Here is a 17,409-nt window from a genome sequence, read left to right on the forward strand (position 1 = left end):
AAAACAACTCTAAAAATACATACAAGAAAATACTTTTACTAATTGTCATTAAGGACAAGTAAAAAAAATATGTATCTGCTTTGTTAAACTATTATTCAACCAAGCAAGTAATTTAAATTGGCATACAAATGAACAATTTTCCTAATTGTTCTTCTGCAGAAAGAGCACACAATTAGCTCTACAGGCAATATTTCTATTCTAAATTCACATATTTTTTCTTTACAAGCATTTAATACATGGCACCCATAAAAATAACCAGATGCATCAAGGAACGACAACTTTTCATAAAACAGTGCACACCATATAAGGAGATTTTCTTGCTTTCCTCAACAAATTTAAGTAACAAATATTTTATCAAAAAATGGCAGGAAACACAGTAGAAATACAAAAATTGTTCTACAAGATTTCTAGTCAAGGCAAACATTTTTTCCAAGCCTTGGAGTCAGTATACACAACCCCACATTCAGGCACAAAAGCTCTGTATATACATAATAATGGTAAATGATATCATACCGTACAATAGTTCACCTCTACCATGTGATCTTAATGCCACTTTTTAGACTTACTAGACAGGTTATAAGTATGTCTTTAGCTTAAGTATGAGTTTATGTCAAGGTTGAAGTACAAATTTGGTACATTTTTGTTGACTCCAACTCCACCCAAAATTTCTTCTGATTCCAACTCCCCAGCCCAGTTTTTTTTACATTTCAATTGACCCAAATCAAAATTTTGTCATCACAGTCTCTCATGAAAATATTTGTTAAAACAAGCAGATTGCTTTCAAAAGATATTAAAATTTTAACAAAAGAATTTATTATTAGCCACAGCTGTCAAATGAAATTGTAAGAAATGTGCCAAATTTCATAAAACTGAATAAATACTAGACTTTTAAAAACAACAGTACAGAATTCACAATAGTTTTCCCATATAAATCAACTTTACAGATACAAAAAGACGATCCAGCCCTGCCAAATAATTATTTATAGTAAAAAATCAAGCAATTCCTTTAAAATTTATGTTGCTAAAGCATCCATTTTATCAAATTATAACCAACGATTACTTTCAAAATAGGTTATCGAACGTAAAAATGTAATCACAATTTACTTAATGAATAATACAAGACATGCTACATGAATATGCATCAAACTAAAATTTACTATTAGATTCGCAAAACAAAGAAAATCTGTGGCTAGTAACACTCACTGCAACTCATTTAAAATGCATAAATTGATGAATGGTACAAATATAATGCCACTATAAGTGTTTGCATAGAGCCACAAAAGAATAACAAATGTAATTAGATATACGTTATGCAAATCACCAAAGTATATCAAGAATCAGGTCGCTGTTTGATGACAGATTGCAACTGAGAATATCCGAATGACATATGTTACCATAGCTTTCGTAGAAAAACAATAATAGTAACTGCTTTTAATAATATAACTTTGAATTATATAAAATATTTATAATCACCAGCTCAAATTTTTACCCAATTAAGTACGTTTCGAACAAAACTCGGTACGCTCAATTAACCATTTTGCCTAACGTTTAACCAGCAAGACAGCTAATTAAGCATAAATCCTATAACGAAAGCCTTCGTAAACACCACGGATGCATAAACTCCAATTGATTATTATTTACGTAAATCACCGAAAACGTCACATAAAAGACGAAGACTTAACAAACAAGAAGCAACAAAGCGCAGCACTTAACATCCAGAAACAGTTTTTAATGACAAAAATTAAGAATATGCAACGTAACTTTAGTTTCCATCCAACAATATTCATTCGGAAGCATAGACACGGATTAAATCGCAAATAAAACGGCTAATTTTGCACGAAGTATACTACAAAAGAATGCTTAAACATTGCATATTTGCAAACAACAACTGGAAACCAAATATTCATCAGGCAAATTACCAAAAGGCAAATATTTCCAGGCGTTGCAGGAAATCCTGCACAACACAGCACGAAACATATGCAAGTAACATATGTTAACACATTTTCTATACAGAAAGAGGCACATTTATCAATTTTAGTGATCAAACTGTGAATTTTATATCATTTTCACCAAATTTACCATCAAAAGTTTTAGTACTTTTGAGGAAGTGAGAAAAAATACACAAGTTAAACTGTGTTATATTTATTTACTCAAGTATTTAGGTCATTGCATGGATGCAACTGCAACAACTTACCATATTGATCCCCATTATTTACGCATTTGAGCATATTTAACTGCATCTTCTCCACGGAAATTAATTACAATTAGGCACGGAAACTAACAGCAACGTTAATTACCCTCAGAAACGTATTTAACGCCTTAAACGCGTTTTTCTTAATTACAATTAAGGAATTGGCACGAAACAGAGTGAAGTTTACTTTACTGGACCGCTGCACGGGCGAATCACGTGGAAAATCGCGGGTTTTTCGGAAATTCTGGTCTTTATGGAGATGGATTTTCGAACGAACACGTTACTCCTCCGGCACGAATTACGGAATTTCGGCTTACCTGAAAGAGCAGGCCGATAACGAATATCATGGCGATGCACGACACGATGTCCGCATGATTCTGTATGACGAATTCGTGGCTGAAGATCGGTGGATTTTTCGTAGAAGAACGTCTTTTCAGACCCATTTCGTTACGCTTTCTGCTGCCTTCTTGACAAGATGAACGTGGAAGCAGCACCGCACTCGAATGTTCTCGTGACGTCACCGAAATTTCGCTTTTAATTTATATTTTGTTTATCTGATGCATTTATAATTCGTTCCGGGAATTATTATACTTTTAGTTTTTTTTTAAATTTATTTTTGTATTTAAATGTTATTCTAAGCGAGTCATCCGTCGTTGTTTTAGTACCGCAGAGATCGTGTATAAACACCTCCTGGTGTTAATATCTTTAACAACAAATTAGTTTTTAAATTTTCTTTTTTAACTTGAATTTATGAGTTTATGAACATAAATTTACGTATAATTTAATAGAAAAATAATAATTTGATTACTTATTTCAATAGTTTTTGCAAAATATATGTCACAGAATCAATTTCTATACATAAGGGCTTGAGCTTCAAATGAGTAGAGGATGAGAAATAACGACCTGGGGAATTATACATAGTAGATGCGGCAGATCCAGTTCCTCTGCTAGAACTGGAACTATTGGAAATCCTGCACAACACAATGTGAACAGGATCTGGAACTAGATCTGATGGAACTGATCCGGACTCGGATCAGTTCCAACCATCTAAACTATTAAGTTAGACGGTTCCTCGGTATCGTTACGTAACGTTGAAACTCGGAATCTGAGGAAAATATAGACCATCCCAAAAACTGGGCACTTTACCTCTCCCGATTTCATCCCCCTTTTTTAACCCTTAGTTTTATCATCAACAAATTTTTCATACTTATTCTCTTCTCGCGGGTTCTGGGAAAAAATATATATTTTCATGAAATTCGAATACTACGCTTCCCCCGATTGATTTCCTCGACGATTCGCGATAAACACAATAATTTAATTTAAGCTAAAAATAACCAAATTTGTAATATGGTTTTCATTTTAACGTTTAGCCATTTCCTATTTGGACGGGCAATGTCGGCATATCTGTTGGTTACTAATAAAACAAATAATTATCATCTGTGTAAATTTAAAATACTGTACTCTAAACTAATTTGATTATTCCTAAATCCCGTGGAACATTTTCATTAGTTCAAGTTCAAATCTAAATAAAGAATTTACAGTTCCGTGGAAAACCATATTCGTAAAAGTACAGAATGAAGAACGCGTTAGTAGTTGCGAGTCCAGAATAGTCCCCTTGGAACGGTTCCGATCGGAACTACCCAGCTCTAATATATAGTTGCCAATCATCAGTGTTTGGTGCTGGCTAACGGCGTTTTGTATGCTCCGTCAGTGGACGGGCCACCTTTCTTTTGTAAACGATTTGATGTTATCACATAAACACTTCATTTAACGTTTCTAACATCAATGAATTTTATTACGAATGACGTTCTCAAATTCCTTCAATTGGAAAAGAACCGAGATTAATATTTTTATATATGTATGAGAACTTTAGCTCAAATGTAATAATTTTAAACGGCAGATAAGTTGCCAGATTTAAAGATACAATTTTAGTGCCATCATGTTGGAAGTTAATATCAATTTGACATCATCTCTTTGATTTTATAATCAACGAGTTTAAAATGTGATGTGAAATTGACAAAATAAAGATGCCAATTGTCTTTATCCCTTGGATAAGCACTGAAAACATGGTCCAAAATCCAGGAGTGATCAATGGCAAAAATTTGTTATCTACAATGACAAAAATCCACACTGCATTTACATATCACTCATGGGTTGTAAATGAGAACAAAGTTTGCATTGTATGTCTAAACCACCAAGATTTCCTGAATCATTTCAATAATGGCAGTTAATTACAATGATTCAAATTCAATGCGTGTTCAACTCCCAGAAACAGAGTAACTGCAATGTGTAAAAACATTTATTTCTCATTTCTATACAGTAGAACAATCGTGAGCCGAGTAAATAATAAGATTTATATAAAATTGCTTTAATCCGGATCGGTCGATTTTTCTCACGGCTTTAGAAACACCGAGCTAATGACTCGAGACTTTATTGTAGCGTATTAAACAGATTATACATCATATGCATTTTGGGGCTATCGAGTCATAATAGCCAAAAATGCATATGATGTTTAACCCGTTTAAAAATATACTACAATAAAATCTTGAGTCATCTAGCTCGGTGTTTCTAAAGCCGTGAGAAAAATCGACCGATCCGAATTAAAGTGATTTTATACACATCGCATCACCCTTACTACATTGAATAATAAGAGTACACGCTACTTGTGTAACATTCTTTAATACGATAAAACAATTTTCCAAACATACTTCTAATTAAAAATGCAGTTTACAACTAATTAATGTAAAAAAATAAATATCAGAAACATTAACTGTGTTATTACCAAAAACTGAATCTGAGTAAACGAGAACGGTACAATCGTTAACTAAAAGTACGAATCACCTGTATTATACCTGTATATACGAAATCGCAGCTTTCAGTCTTGGTAAGCTCTCAGCTTTTTGGGATCGTACAGAGTACGAATTTTATTATACATGTATTTAAAAAAAAATAAGAGGTTGTCGTATTCGCCCCGGTAGGCTACGTCGGGATGGACTTTGCGATGCAGTTCTACTAGGAAGTAGTAGATGGCTTCGATGGTAGATAAATAGTTGGGAGGTTTGTTTCTCTGATGCCTCCAGAATAATGATCTGTGAGAAGTCAACATGATGCAGGGAAGACCTGAAACAATATATTTAGTACAGTATTAATCATTTCAAAAAACATCAATTTGTATCTTGTTTCTTTATTTACATAATTTTTTCAACAAAGGATAATTTTGCCAGTTTTGCTTTCTAACTGCATTATTTTGTTATTAGTTTATTCAAGTCCAATATTATATATCTTCCAGAGCATAAATGATAATTTCCATTAAACTAGTTATTTAAAAGGTGACAAATGCAAACATGTCCTGAAGTGGATTCAAACATGCAAAAGATAGAAGTTATTGTAAAATCACTTCTTGTAAACTTAAATATATATTAAATTTAAGAAATTTTGTGTTCATGTTAACTGATATAAGCCTTAATATAATTAACTGTTTTAAGTTAATAGAAATGTTTAATATATTTGTACCCAAACTTTTATCTTGGGCCACTCGAAAGCACTGCTATATACAGAGAAAATTATCAGTGTTAAAACTGCTAATCGGGTATTGATTTTTTCTGAACTTGCATATTGAGAACATTGTGAGTAAGCATCCTGAATGAAAGTTTTTGTTTGTCATTCTATTTTAGTATATTTTTATGAGTTTTAAGATTTAAGGGATAATCAGCAGAAATTTTTGTGGAGATTAGAAAATCCTAAGTACTGAAGACATGTTTGGCTTAAAACTTGTCAAAAGCACTTATACAGTATATTTTTGAGTTGATAAGCGTGACTTCATTAACAATTACAAAAAATGATTCCAACAAGCTGTACAACAAAGAAATTAGCAATCACATTTCATCAAACTTGTAATACAAAGAAATAAAAGCAAGAAATTTTTTATTAGAAACTTCCATCTGACACAAATGCAAACTATTGAAAATGTTATCAAGTTAAACTTAGCAACATGTATAAAACTAACTACTCACCATTATTAACTGAATGAGAGAATTGTTTGTAGATAATCTTATAAAATATTAAGTACAGGTTTTACATTAAAAAAAACAAACTAAATTAAAACTATTCTTAAACTCTTCAGAGAAACTTTTGATGTTCCAAATGAGCATTTATGTCACATCAGAACATACTTGTACTTATTTAAAAAAAACATTATTAACTCTTTCTGCCCTATGGCTATAACCAGTAAGAGGATCTTTTTAGCATGCCTATTGTGAGTTGACTAGGCTCACAATGGAATGACTGGGATAGCAAAAGGAATGGGAACAACATATCTGGAGAGAAAACTTCTGGAAATTCCACCCTCCAAAAAACTTTGAGATGTTCGGACCCATCTGGAATCAATCCTAGGTGCTCAGAGCAGCAGGTTGCCATCTTAATTACTATGCCATCTAACTGTGAATTAAAAAAGTAATTATAATTGATATAATATGTTTCTAAAACTAAATTTTTGGTATACTGTAATTTCATTTGAAACAAACTCATTTCACCATTTCATAATAATAGTAGAGTCCTGATTGACTGACCCCAGTTTAACTAAAATTCCATAATATTTGAGGTGAATTATTAAAGAAAACCTTCTCAACAGAGTTAAGAGAATGTAGTACAATACATTTCAATTCAGAAATCTCATCAAAGTCATATCTGGTAATCAATAAGTGGTTTAAACTTACAAATAGAGTATGCACTAATGAATCCAAATCCAGTTTACCTAATAATTTGCATAACATTCGGATTATCTGTGGTACCTTCTGTACACATCACATTGAATAATTGGGACTATACTGTAATGATATTCCTACAAAATATTTGTCTGATAGGAATGAAAATCAATAAGATTCAACTCTTTAACTGCATTTGAATATCATCCCAAGCTGCCTTGTGTCTTGAAATTTTGTTTGAAGAATCTTTTCAAAAATCAGAAAAAAAAAACTGAAGAAAGAAGCAAGTAATTAAACTAAATTATGACTTTTTCTAGTAACCAAAAACAGTTTGAAGCATCACTCCCATTACCTATATTTAAAATATTAAATATAGGTAATGGGATAATGAATAACATAAAAGATGAATTCCTACAACACAACATTTTGTCATTCATTAGTATATTTGTAACAAGTATATATCTTGGCAAGTGTGATTAACGGCAAAGTAAAAATGCTTATACATTAAATAAATACCGTATATTTCCGCAGATAAGATGATAGTTGAATCACGAAAAAAGATCCCCAAAATCTGGGGTCATCTTATAGGACAGATACAAAAAAAATTAAATTGAAATTTATATAAATTAAAACAATTGTAAAAAAATGGACAAACTGTAATTATTTACTAGTAGAGAGTCCACAAAATAGAATAGCCCATACGACATTTTTGTGAATAGTCAAGGTCATTACCCGATACTGTATAGCATATATGGAATTATGTCCTATTCATAATTTTTTCATTGGAAAAATTATGAATAGGACATAATTCCATATATGCTATACAGTATTATTATCCAGATGATGATTGCTGATCTAAACTAAACTCATAGACTGTTGATAGCTTGGGAGTCATCTTATAGGACAGATATATGCTAAAACTATAAAACTTTGACAAAAATTTATACCTCGTCTTATCTGCAAAAATATACGGTAGTTTAAGACATCCAGTATATTGGAGAAATCTCACCTTTATCATATTAAACATTTGGATTGGGATTGATGGAATAAAGCAGTGTAACATATGGGTTATCTGCTAAGAAAAGTATCTTTCAGGAAATCTTCTATAGGAATTTGGTCTGTTTAGGTGACAATTGAAAAAATCCAGAAACTCCAAGTAAATTCGCCTGTTGGGAGCATGAATCCATGACCAACTACTGTTCAGTTGTTTTATCCACTTGACAACTGATGGATTATCATATAATACAATTCCATATGATAAACGAAAGCTAATAGAATGAATTTTGATAGGAATCAAAATTCATTCTATTAGCATATTCAGGAATATGATATTATTTCATTTATACAATAAAACTGCTCTAATAAATGAAACTGACAAATGAATGTTGTCTCATGTCAACTATTACTAATTATTAACTATATGAGGATTGATCACATAAAACAAAGAAAGTACTGTAATCACATTTAATCTCTGCAGTTGTAATTGTTTTATAATGAATATATCACTACTGTACTAAAGGGACTATACTTGCTACAGATTTGGTAAAAATTACAAAATACAAACTCATGAAACAACAATTACAGTACTGTAAGTGAAATATGAAATTTATCAATGCTAAAATCACATTCATTGAACACTTCAATTAAAAAGCATTTTCAAAATTTTAAATTCACCTTCATTTCTTGTACTAATAAATAGGTTTTATAACTAAAATTTATCAACAGAATGACAAATAATATACAGTGTAAATCCGTGTAAATCAGTGTAAGTCAGTGTAAGTCAGCATCTGTGTCAGTGTACAGTGTAAATCAGTGTAAGTCAGCATCTGTGTATGTTACTTAGAAATACAGTGCATTATTGCTAATTGGAACCAAAATTAAAATGTATTAGTATCTCACATTTGATATATGCCTTTTGGTAGAGAAAGTTAAGACATCAGCCTACAGCTCCAAAAGATTCTGGAATGAATCTGAGCAAGTGACTCCCCAGAAACTTTTTATGGGCAGTCTGCTGTTCAGGATATGTTGAGCCCCATCTCGCATTGTCCAGCCATTCCCATTGTCAGCCTTGCTAAAGCAAAAATGGCTTATGGAAAAAGATCTTACTGCCAACAGATCAAAATGTATTAAAAAGGAAAAAATTTAAAAAAAAAACTTTCTAAAGCTAAAGCCATCAAGAACAGATTCAAATTGCAACAAGAATCTAAAACTCACCTTAATTTCTACATGCTCACTCATGGACTTTTATTAAAAATAGAAGACTGGAAATAAATTTATGTCAACAGAGCTGATTCTGTTTACCTACATTTGTTTGGTATTTATTGCACAGTAAAGTAAATTGCCACATTCTGTGGTATTCAAGTCAGAATCTTCTTCACTTTCTATGTTACTCTACTCTGAATCAGCACTAAATTCAATGCTCATATCTTCCCACTATATTTATTATAATACTATTTGAATAATCGGATAGACTATTGTACAACTTTTTCTGGAATTTTTATCATTAATGTAATATACTAATGAGATTGAGCTAAGTTGACCTCTTAAACCTTTGTTATTGTGAGTATATGTCTAACAAAATCATTAAAATGATGCACAGAAATTAGCGACAGAGAAATAAGACACATGACACTGGAGGGCACTAATTATGATGTATTATCTCAAACCTAAGAAATACCCTATTTTCAGAGATAATAAAACCTGAAAAATGTGCATCTTACATTCAAATAAATACAATAATATAATTTGGATTAGTGTGAGTGCACTGTTCTTAGCAAGAAATTGGACATACATAAATGCAGATATTCTTTACTTGTATGTGTATCTTACTATAAATCATTTAAATACATGGAAAAGCTAATTTATTTTATAGTAAAGATGTCGTCCTTTATGATAATGTTTCAATACTTCCCAATTATGCTTTGCAAATTTATAACACAAAAGTTGAAGAAAAAATTAATCATTTCTTAGTGATGTCCTCGCTTCAAGAAAGGCAAAGAATTATCATTTCTTGTCAAGAAGATGGTGAAAAATAAATTTATATCTTATTTATATGGTATGTAGATTTAAATTCCTTTCAGAAATACAAGAAACATGCAAATTATAATATCTGCTTTTTGTTTCAAACTAAATTTTTAAAACAAATTTTTTTGTTTTTTTTACAGACTTTACAGATAATGAGCAATTATATATTTGGATATCATTACAATGCTGAGCTTCAATTTTTAATCATACTTTTAATTTATTTAATTTAAATTAAATACTCTCCACTTCAAATTAGTAGTGTTTTGTCCCTGTACATCATACTTTTCCTGTTACAATGGAGATGTGCTTGTCATTTATCCAACACCTTTCAGGGGAAATTTTTGAACTGAAATAATGTGACTTCCAGTGCAAACTGGAAGTTCATACAGTAGAGCGTCATTTATTCAAATCAATTGGGGACTGGGGTTGTTCAGATAACTGATTATGTACAAAAAAATATATTAACCTATCCCATGTTGAAACTTTTCTCCATTGCATGTTGCTTCGCATCGAATTTTCATCGATGTTAAGCCTAACATAAATTTTTTAAAATAATAATCGTGGCTATTGTATCATTAAAAATTATTTCTTTATTTTGTACAAACAAAATAAATATGTTAAAAAATATAAAAACAAAAAAATTATATTTTGGAAGTTAATCTAGTATCAAAAACATTCGATTTAGCATGACACAGTCTGACTTGAAAGCTTTTGGTTAACCGATGTTTCGATTGATTGGCTTTCGGATAAATGACACTCAGCTCTACATAGTTAATCAGTTGAAACCAGTTTAGGTGCCTCCTGCACCTAAAGTGGTTTCAACTTTCATCTATCTAACTCTGTTCTTGAGATTAAGGAAGGACAGACAGCCAGACAGATGACAATGAAAATTTATAGGTCTACAATTTTTTCAAATTGCAACCCAATTAAGCATCCAAATTAATATAAATTCCAATAAACATTGCATACATTTTACAACTTATTTACTTACTTCGTATACATTCATTGCTGTATATTTGTTTTGTTTGCTTCCATGTGCTGAAAAAAATACAGAATTCAATATTTGGATTGAAAAATGATAATTTAAAACATTTTATCCCTGTATTAACTGACCTGTCGATAAAAACAACTTTGTCAAATGGCAAATTATGGTTAAATTGATTTCGTTGCATGTTTTGGCAATTTGTAATTTCTTGTGTATTGCTTGTCTTCCTGCAACTATTCGGAGGCAAGTTGTTGTGGAATAATTTATTTTTATCACATTCTAAGTTTCCTTGGTCAAACTTACTCATATTCTCTTCAAAATAGTCACTGAGATGCATAGCATTCTTGCCAGGAAATATTAAAATTACCTGTAACAAAAATTGAAATTACACCTTACTAAGTAATGTTTTGCAGAGTTATTTTAAATTTTTCCTAAAATATTTTCAGTTAAATTGTGAGTTGGTTAACAGAAGTTCAGATTCTTGAATCAGAACTCAATATTGTGATCTGGACTGATGCAATGAATGACATAAAATGTTTAAAAATTGTAAATTTATTCAATTAGGATGTTATAGCAAGTGTTAAAATAACATATTCTACTTACATTCATTCATTAAAAATATTCACTTGTTTTGTTATGATCAGTTTGAATATTCACAATGATACTCATCCAGCACATTCAGTTCCAAAAACTACATTTTGGTAGAAAAGTTTGATTGATTAATTAGCTAAAATGAGGTAACACTACATTAAGATTATGTGACTAGCACAATTACACTCAAGGTAATGACAACAACCTACAATGTGGTAACTTAACATAGGTAAAAAACCAGAAATGATTCCTGTATATATACTACTTGTGATAAACCATAGAATTTGGACCAGGTTATCACGATAGTACGACTTTACCATTCAGCCATCAAATCAACAACAGATGAGAACAAACCTTCAGACGTCAAGTTAATTTAATCGTAATTTATTTAAAAGTGCAAATTTTTGTTTAACTTGTCCTTAGGGTTGTTGTGGAATTTTAGTTACTTTCCTTAAGAGAAGTTGTCACCTCTATTTTTAATCTGAATTATTTTCATTACCACTAGTTCGCATAGTCTTTTATTTCTCTTTAGGTCCTATGGACAGTAAGAGCACCCATTTTAATCATTCCCATTAAAGATTTGGCCAGGACCGTGAACAGCAGGACGACAAGGGACAGGAACTGAATATTTGGAAAGGACTGTCCACAAGAAATTCTCTGTGGGAAATGGTACCTAATTAGCTGTTAGATATGTAAAGTAAACCCAGAAACTTCACATAGCCAGCCCATTAGTCAGGCACAAACCTGTGACCAACTACTAGTGTTTAGTGATTCACATCCACTTGGCCACTGGTGAGCAAAGTTTGCAAGGCTAATGCAATTAAAACTCAAAAATATTTGTTGAGAAATAAATTTTAATTCTTTCTTTTACTGTTTTTAAGTTTTTATAGTTTATAGCAGATGATTTTAGAATTATACCATAAGGTATAAACTATTAACCAATTTTATTATGTCAAGAATCAAAACTTCTAAAAAATCTCAAAACTCTTGTAAGTATAAAGTAAATAAATACATAAATGTAAGCTTATAAAACCTTTTCTTTTGCATAATCTGGAAATTCAGGATACACGTAAACCTTGACGTCGTCTGGAGCAAGAATGGCCGCATGTGCCGATGTACTCTTACCGTCCACTTCTCTCGGATGCTTAATGATGTCTATTTTGACTGGTAGCTAAGAAAGTCACATTAAATTAAAATTAAATTAATATAAAGTAAAAGCTTAAAGAATCGAAAATAAAACGGCAAATTTACTTTGAGATAAGGAATCTTTTCTTTAATTTCATCTACTGGAACATAACAGTTGTAACAATAATATCGTCTGGATTTGTAGCAACGTGGACAGGCACTCCTTTCCGGAAGTTCTTCCAGGAAATCACATGAGTTAATAGAAAATTTGGAAAGTGGATCAGCAGATTCTCTGTTTGTAAACAGACAGCTGGATTCAATTAAGTACTTCCTTTTTGGCTTTTCTTTTTGAACTGAAGCCATTCTTAATCTATAAGATATAATTAAGGTTAAAGTATATATTAGACATTACTGAAGTACAGAAACTGCTTTGATTTTCTTTCTTTCAATAACTGAAATGAAATAATTTCTTTAAAAAGATGGGAGAGATTTTAGAAACCTTCAAATGTTGAACAAGAACATTTTAAATCAAAATTTGAGTATGACTAAATGATCAAGATGATAAAGGCATTGTGACTTGGTGTCTTTATCACCATGGCACTTAATAGCTGTTCTAAGAATCTGGGTTTGAATGTGAGTTAGCTTAGGAATTTTTCAGTGAAGTTGACCCATCCCTCACTATCCGGATGTCCCATTTTATGCTTAGTAAAATGGGACATCCGGATCCATCACAAAGGGAAAAAAAAGTCTCTTAGTGTCCAACATGAATTCATTCATGTTAAATAGTAACAAGAAGCTCAGAAATGTATTTTACAGATTTGGATCAGCCTTCTGGGACACTAAAAAGTATCCTCTGTTAAGCTGTTAGATTGTAGATTCTATTTCAGCATTTTGTTCGATTTGAGGTGATTTGAGGTCATGAATGTATTTTAATTCTTTATTCTTTAGGTCCTTTTGCTCTCAGATTTAATGCTAATTTTCTCAAAACCCTGTCAGTTTTCTGATATAATACATATAGGAATATTATCTACTGATATCCCCAGGTTCAAAAGCATACTTAAAATCACAATTTTGTTGAATAAAATGCAAAAGTGGAACCTGTAGGATGGAATAGTTTTTATTGCATCAGTTTAACAAAGCAAAGGATGATCCAAATCTATGAAATACATTTCTTAGTCCCCTTGTAAGATTAGACTAAATTAGTGAAGTCTAACTTCCACTTTAGTAAATTTTATTTTGAAAATACTTATGTATTTCATTTCAAGAAATGCTCTTTGATAATCACATATAGCATAATCACTTAGTTTTTAAGTCAATTTTATCTTAAGGCATGAAAGATTTTCATATTATCCAAGAATATATGATTATCTAATGAATGGACTTATGAAATAGAAAACATTAAAACTTATCACTTGAAGAATATGAATTAAGCTAAGGCTATGCAGAAGTGAGTTGGCAAACTTTCTGTATGAGATGGCAAATGATTGAGGTGGTATGAGAAACCATTGAGTGCAAGGGTTTCTTAAGCCAAATTGCACAAAATGATTGAAAGTACTAGCATTCAATTTTTTTGTAAGCAAACATAATTTTAAAGCTGAAAGACAGCTGTTCAAGTCATTTACTCATTTTATTGCAAAAATTGGCATCAAGTGTGCTTTTAAATTTGGTAACAAATGATGTCTAATAGAAAAAAAAAAAAACTGATTCAAGTAGATTGATTTATAGGATTTGATGTTTTCTTCTTGTTTTTATAGTCAGGAAGTGAGATTTATCCAAAGGAGAAAACAATAACAATAAAAAACATTGTAGCTTTGAAAGAGAAGAAACAAGAAGAAAAGGTATTCCAGTAAATAAGTAAAGCAACAATGAACATTACTATTTATTTTGTTCATAATTATTGTAATATATGAAAAACTGAAATTAATAAAACTAATAAACTATAATCTAATTTTTGAACTAAAATAGCTAAAAACTGGATTATGGACAAGAATTAAGCTAAACATGAATTTTAATTACAGAATTTGGTATAAAGAAGGATGTTTAAGACACATGTGGAAGGACCTAGAGGTTGACAGGTCTTAGAACCAAAATATATGTTAGTTAGATCTTAGAGATGTTTATGCTGAAAATTGCAGGTGTTATGGACAACAGGATATGCCAGTAGAGCTTGTAGGCATATTCTTTTGATACAGAAACCACTTTTTCCATCAACAGTCTCTTATTTACTACTAGCTTTCAGTCTTGATTTAAAAACATGACCCATTTTGTATTTTTTAAATATCTTTTGTGTCTAATCATCTTGAATATTTTCAAATACTGATTGAGTATTGCTTTGATTCAGATTTCATTGAGAAATGTTCTAGAACAGTTTGCATTGAAATAGCATTTGTCATATACATTCACTGTAAGACTACTTTTGTACAGATCATTCTATAGTTAAAACTCTTCATATTTTTAAATTCCACGACCAGTTTTTATCCATAAATTCACGAACTGGCACGATTCAAGCGTATGTCTCAATTAAACATATTTTGGCATATAACTGTTTTTACAGTCATTAGCTCAAACTTCGGCTTTAGCCAGTATTTATTAAGTATTTTTAAGAAATGTATCAGACCTTTCCTTCGTAACATAAATAATTAGAAAGTAATTTTAAAATTTAATTAAATTCTTCTAGCAAATAGACAATTCTGGAAGCAAAATTGGCCAAAGCAGAATTAAAGCTGCAATTTCTACTTTTATTTTCTCAGATTTCCATTTAATTTTTATTTTAGACTCGTTATATAAGCAAAGGTTGCAGATTTCTCCTTAGTCCATGTCAATCTTTACGTAGACTTTTTCTAAGATATTTAATTACATTTCAAAATTAATTTCCAAGTATTACCCCTAAGATTGTAGCTTAACCACCAACGTTTAAGCTAATTAATTCATTATAGTTTCTAAATATTTTATAAAAGCCAATGAAACAAACGCCATATCTATACTAATATTATAAAGAGGTAAAGTTTGTAAGTTTGGACGTAGGAGGTAATTTCCGAAACTACTCATCCGATTTCAAAAATTCTTTCACCAATATTTGGAACGGTCCTTCGAAGCGGACACAGGCCATATATTATTCCATTAAACATTCATATAAATTAAATTAAAAGATATCATCTAGGTAAGCATTATATTTTTGGTGTCGGCGGGTGGAGAGATGCGTACGTATACGAGATAAGTAACCGCGCGGCGCAGTAGACGAGATACGCGGCGCACGCGTCCGAACTCGTATATTATATAGATAATTTCCCCTGCAGAGAGGGGACAAAACGAAGGCTTACCGCGACGAACTCGGCTTCTATTATACTATTTTAGATGCGGTGTTTTGCGTTTTCGATTGCATTTTAATAGGGTACGTCAAGAGAATGTACACTAAGAAGGGATTTTTCGAAATTTCCTCCCGCGGGGAGTGTTATACATTTATAATAGATATATTTTGACACGGGTACAGCTAGTTTTCTGTAAAGCTAATGGAAATGTCATCTTTACTTGCACGTTACTGATTGGAAAGTGTTGATTAAATATTTAATTACAGCTTGAAAGAAACACATAATTATTTACTTAAATGTTTATACTTAATACTGCATACTTACTGATTTTAATAAGGTAAATGGACGTTTGCATCTGTTTAGAGACGAAGACACCTTGTATCACGCAAACATTTTGTGAAAGTGTAGTAACATTCACGCTGAAAAAAAAAATCGTTTATTCATTACAGCAAATCAACACGTGGCTATATTTAGGTAAATATCCTTTAATTAATGTAAAAAAATCATTGTAAATAAATTTAGTTAAAAACGTACAAACCACATTTCTTGTCAATTTCACACACCAGACAAATCATCCATTTCTATTTTTAGCGCCCTCTGCAAAACGTAAATCAAATTTATGGTTTTTGTCATATTTTTTAAAACATAAAAAATATATATTTATATTTTTACGCTTTGAAACTGCACAAATAATTACTAAAATTTTAAAACTAAATATAATATAATAATAGATTTTTAATAAAATATTTAAAATAAACCAACTAGAATTCTTTCATTGCCTAATAGTGAAGGAAAAGCACTACAGTGAAACTTACAAGAAGCAAAATCTTCGTAAGACAGAAATTTGTAAAAGCTGAAAATAATGCGCTTGCTAAAAAACCCTATTAGTGTCCACAGGGCGGAAAGAGTGCAAAACACCCCCGAAAACTTGAAGCTATTTCGGTGTTATCGTCTAATTTTTCTCAACAAGCACCGCGAAATTGTAAGATTCGTTTTGCAGTTTTCATTGGGAAATGAGACTTTTCAATCATTCGGTATAAACTCTTAATGCTAAGTTTTCCTGTTGTAAACTCCTACCTTAGATCTCACGACTTATGTGTGTACTCGCATCCCGCACCAATTTAACTGTTTATCCCCTCTCGCCCAAAAAGTGTGAAATAATAAATGTTAGTAGTATTTGCTCGCAGAAAAAAGTATGTATGCATTTCAAATTTTAGTGTATATTACTGGCGGTTTTTACACGCTTAATACTTATTTCAGGCATTACAACGTGCCTATGCGTGCGTACTTATCGTGATTTTTAACGCGTGTTAATCGAGCCATTAGTAATAACTGTACATCGATAAATAGGTAAGAATTCCTCAAGAAAATTATTAACTTGGAGGCGCCGTTGAATGTCGAAGAAATATTCGGATTTTCAAACCGACGTCATCTTGGATCTCCGGCGCGTAAACTTGAGGATCGAGTTTTGACGAATCGCGA

The 17,409-nt window shown here is 31.2% G+C and overlaps 1 protein-coding gene across 2 annotated transcripts; it reads right to left on the minus strand.

Moving 5' to 3' along the window:
• Window positions 1–4,741: 4,741 nt before the first annotated feature.
• LOC111629486 (DTW domain-containing protein 1-like) lies at window positions 4,742–16,524 on the minus strand. 2 transcript variants are annotated; one of them, XM_023373400.1, is made up of 7 exons: window positions 16,462–16,524; window positions 16,252–16,346; window positions 12,746–12,989; window positions 12,528–12,665; window positions 11,032–11,270; window positions 10,910–10,956; window positions 4,742–5,311 (listed from the first exon to the last, which is right to left on the minus strand). In XM_023373400.1, exons 3-7 carry the CDS (start codon window positions 12,980–12,982, stop codon window positions 5,067–5,069), a joined length of 906 nt encoding a protein of 301 aa, XP_023229168.1. In that variant the 5' UTR covers window positions 12,983–12,989; window positions 16,252–16,346; window positions 16,462–16,524; the 3' UTR covers window positions 4,742–5,066. The 2 variants fall into 2 exon arrangements, with proteins under 2 accessions (XP_023229168.1, XP_023229169.1); XM_023373401.1 differs by having other exon boundaries at window positions 16,466–16,516.
• Window positions 16,525–17,409: the final 885 nt, after the last annotated feature.

Source organism: Centruroides sculpturatus, unplaced genomic scaffold (assembly GCF_000671375.1).
Source record: "Centruroides sculpturatus isolate CEXI.00-Female unplaced genomic scaffold, Cexi_2.0 scaffold85, whole genome shotgun sequence".
In the NCBI taxonomy this organism is placed as follows: domain Eukaryota; kingdom Metazoa; phylum Arthropoda; class Arachnida; order Scorpiones; family Buthidae; genus Centruroides; species Centruroides sculpturatus.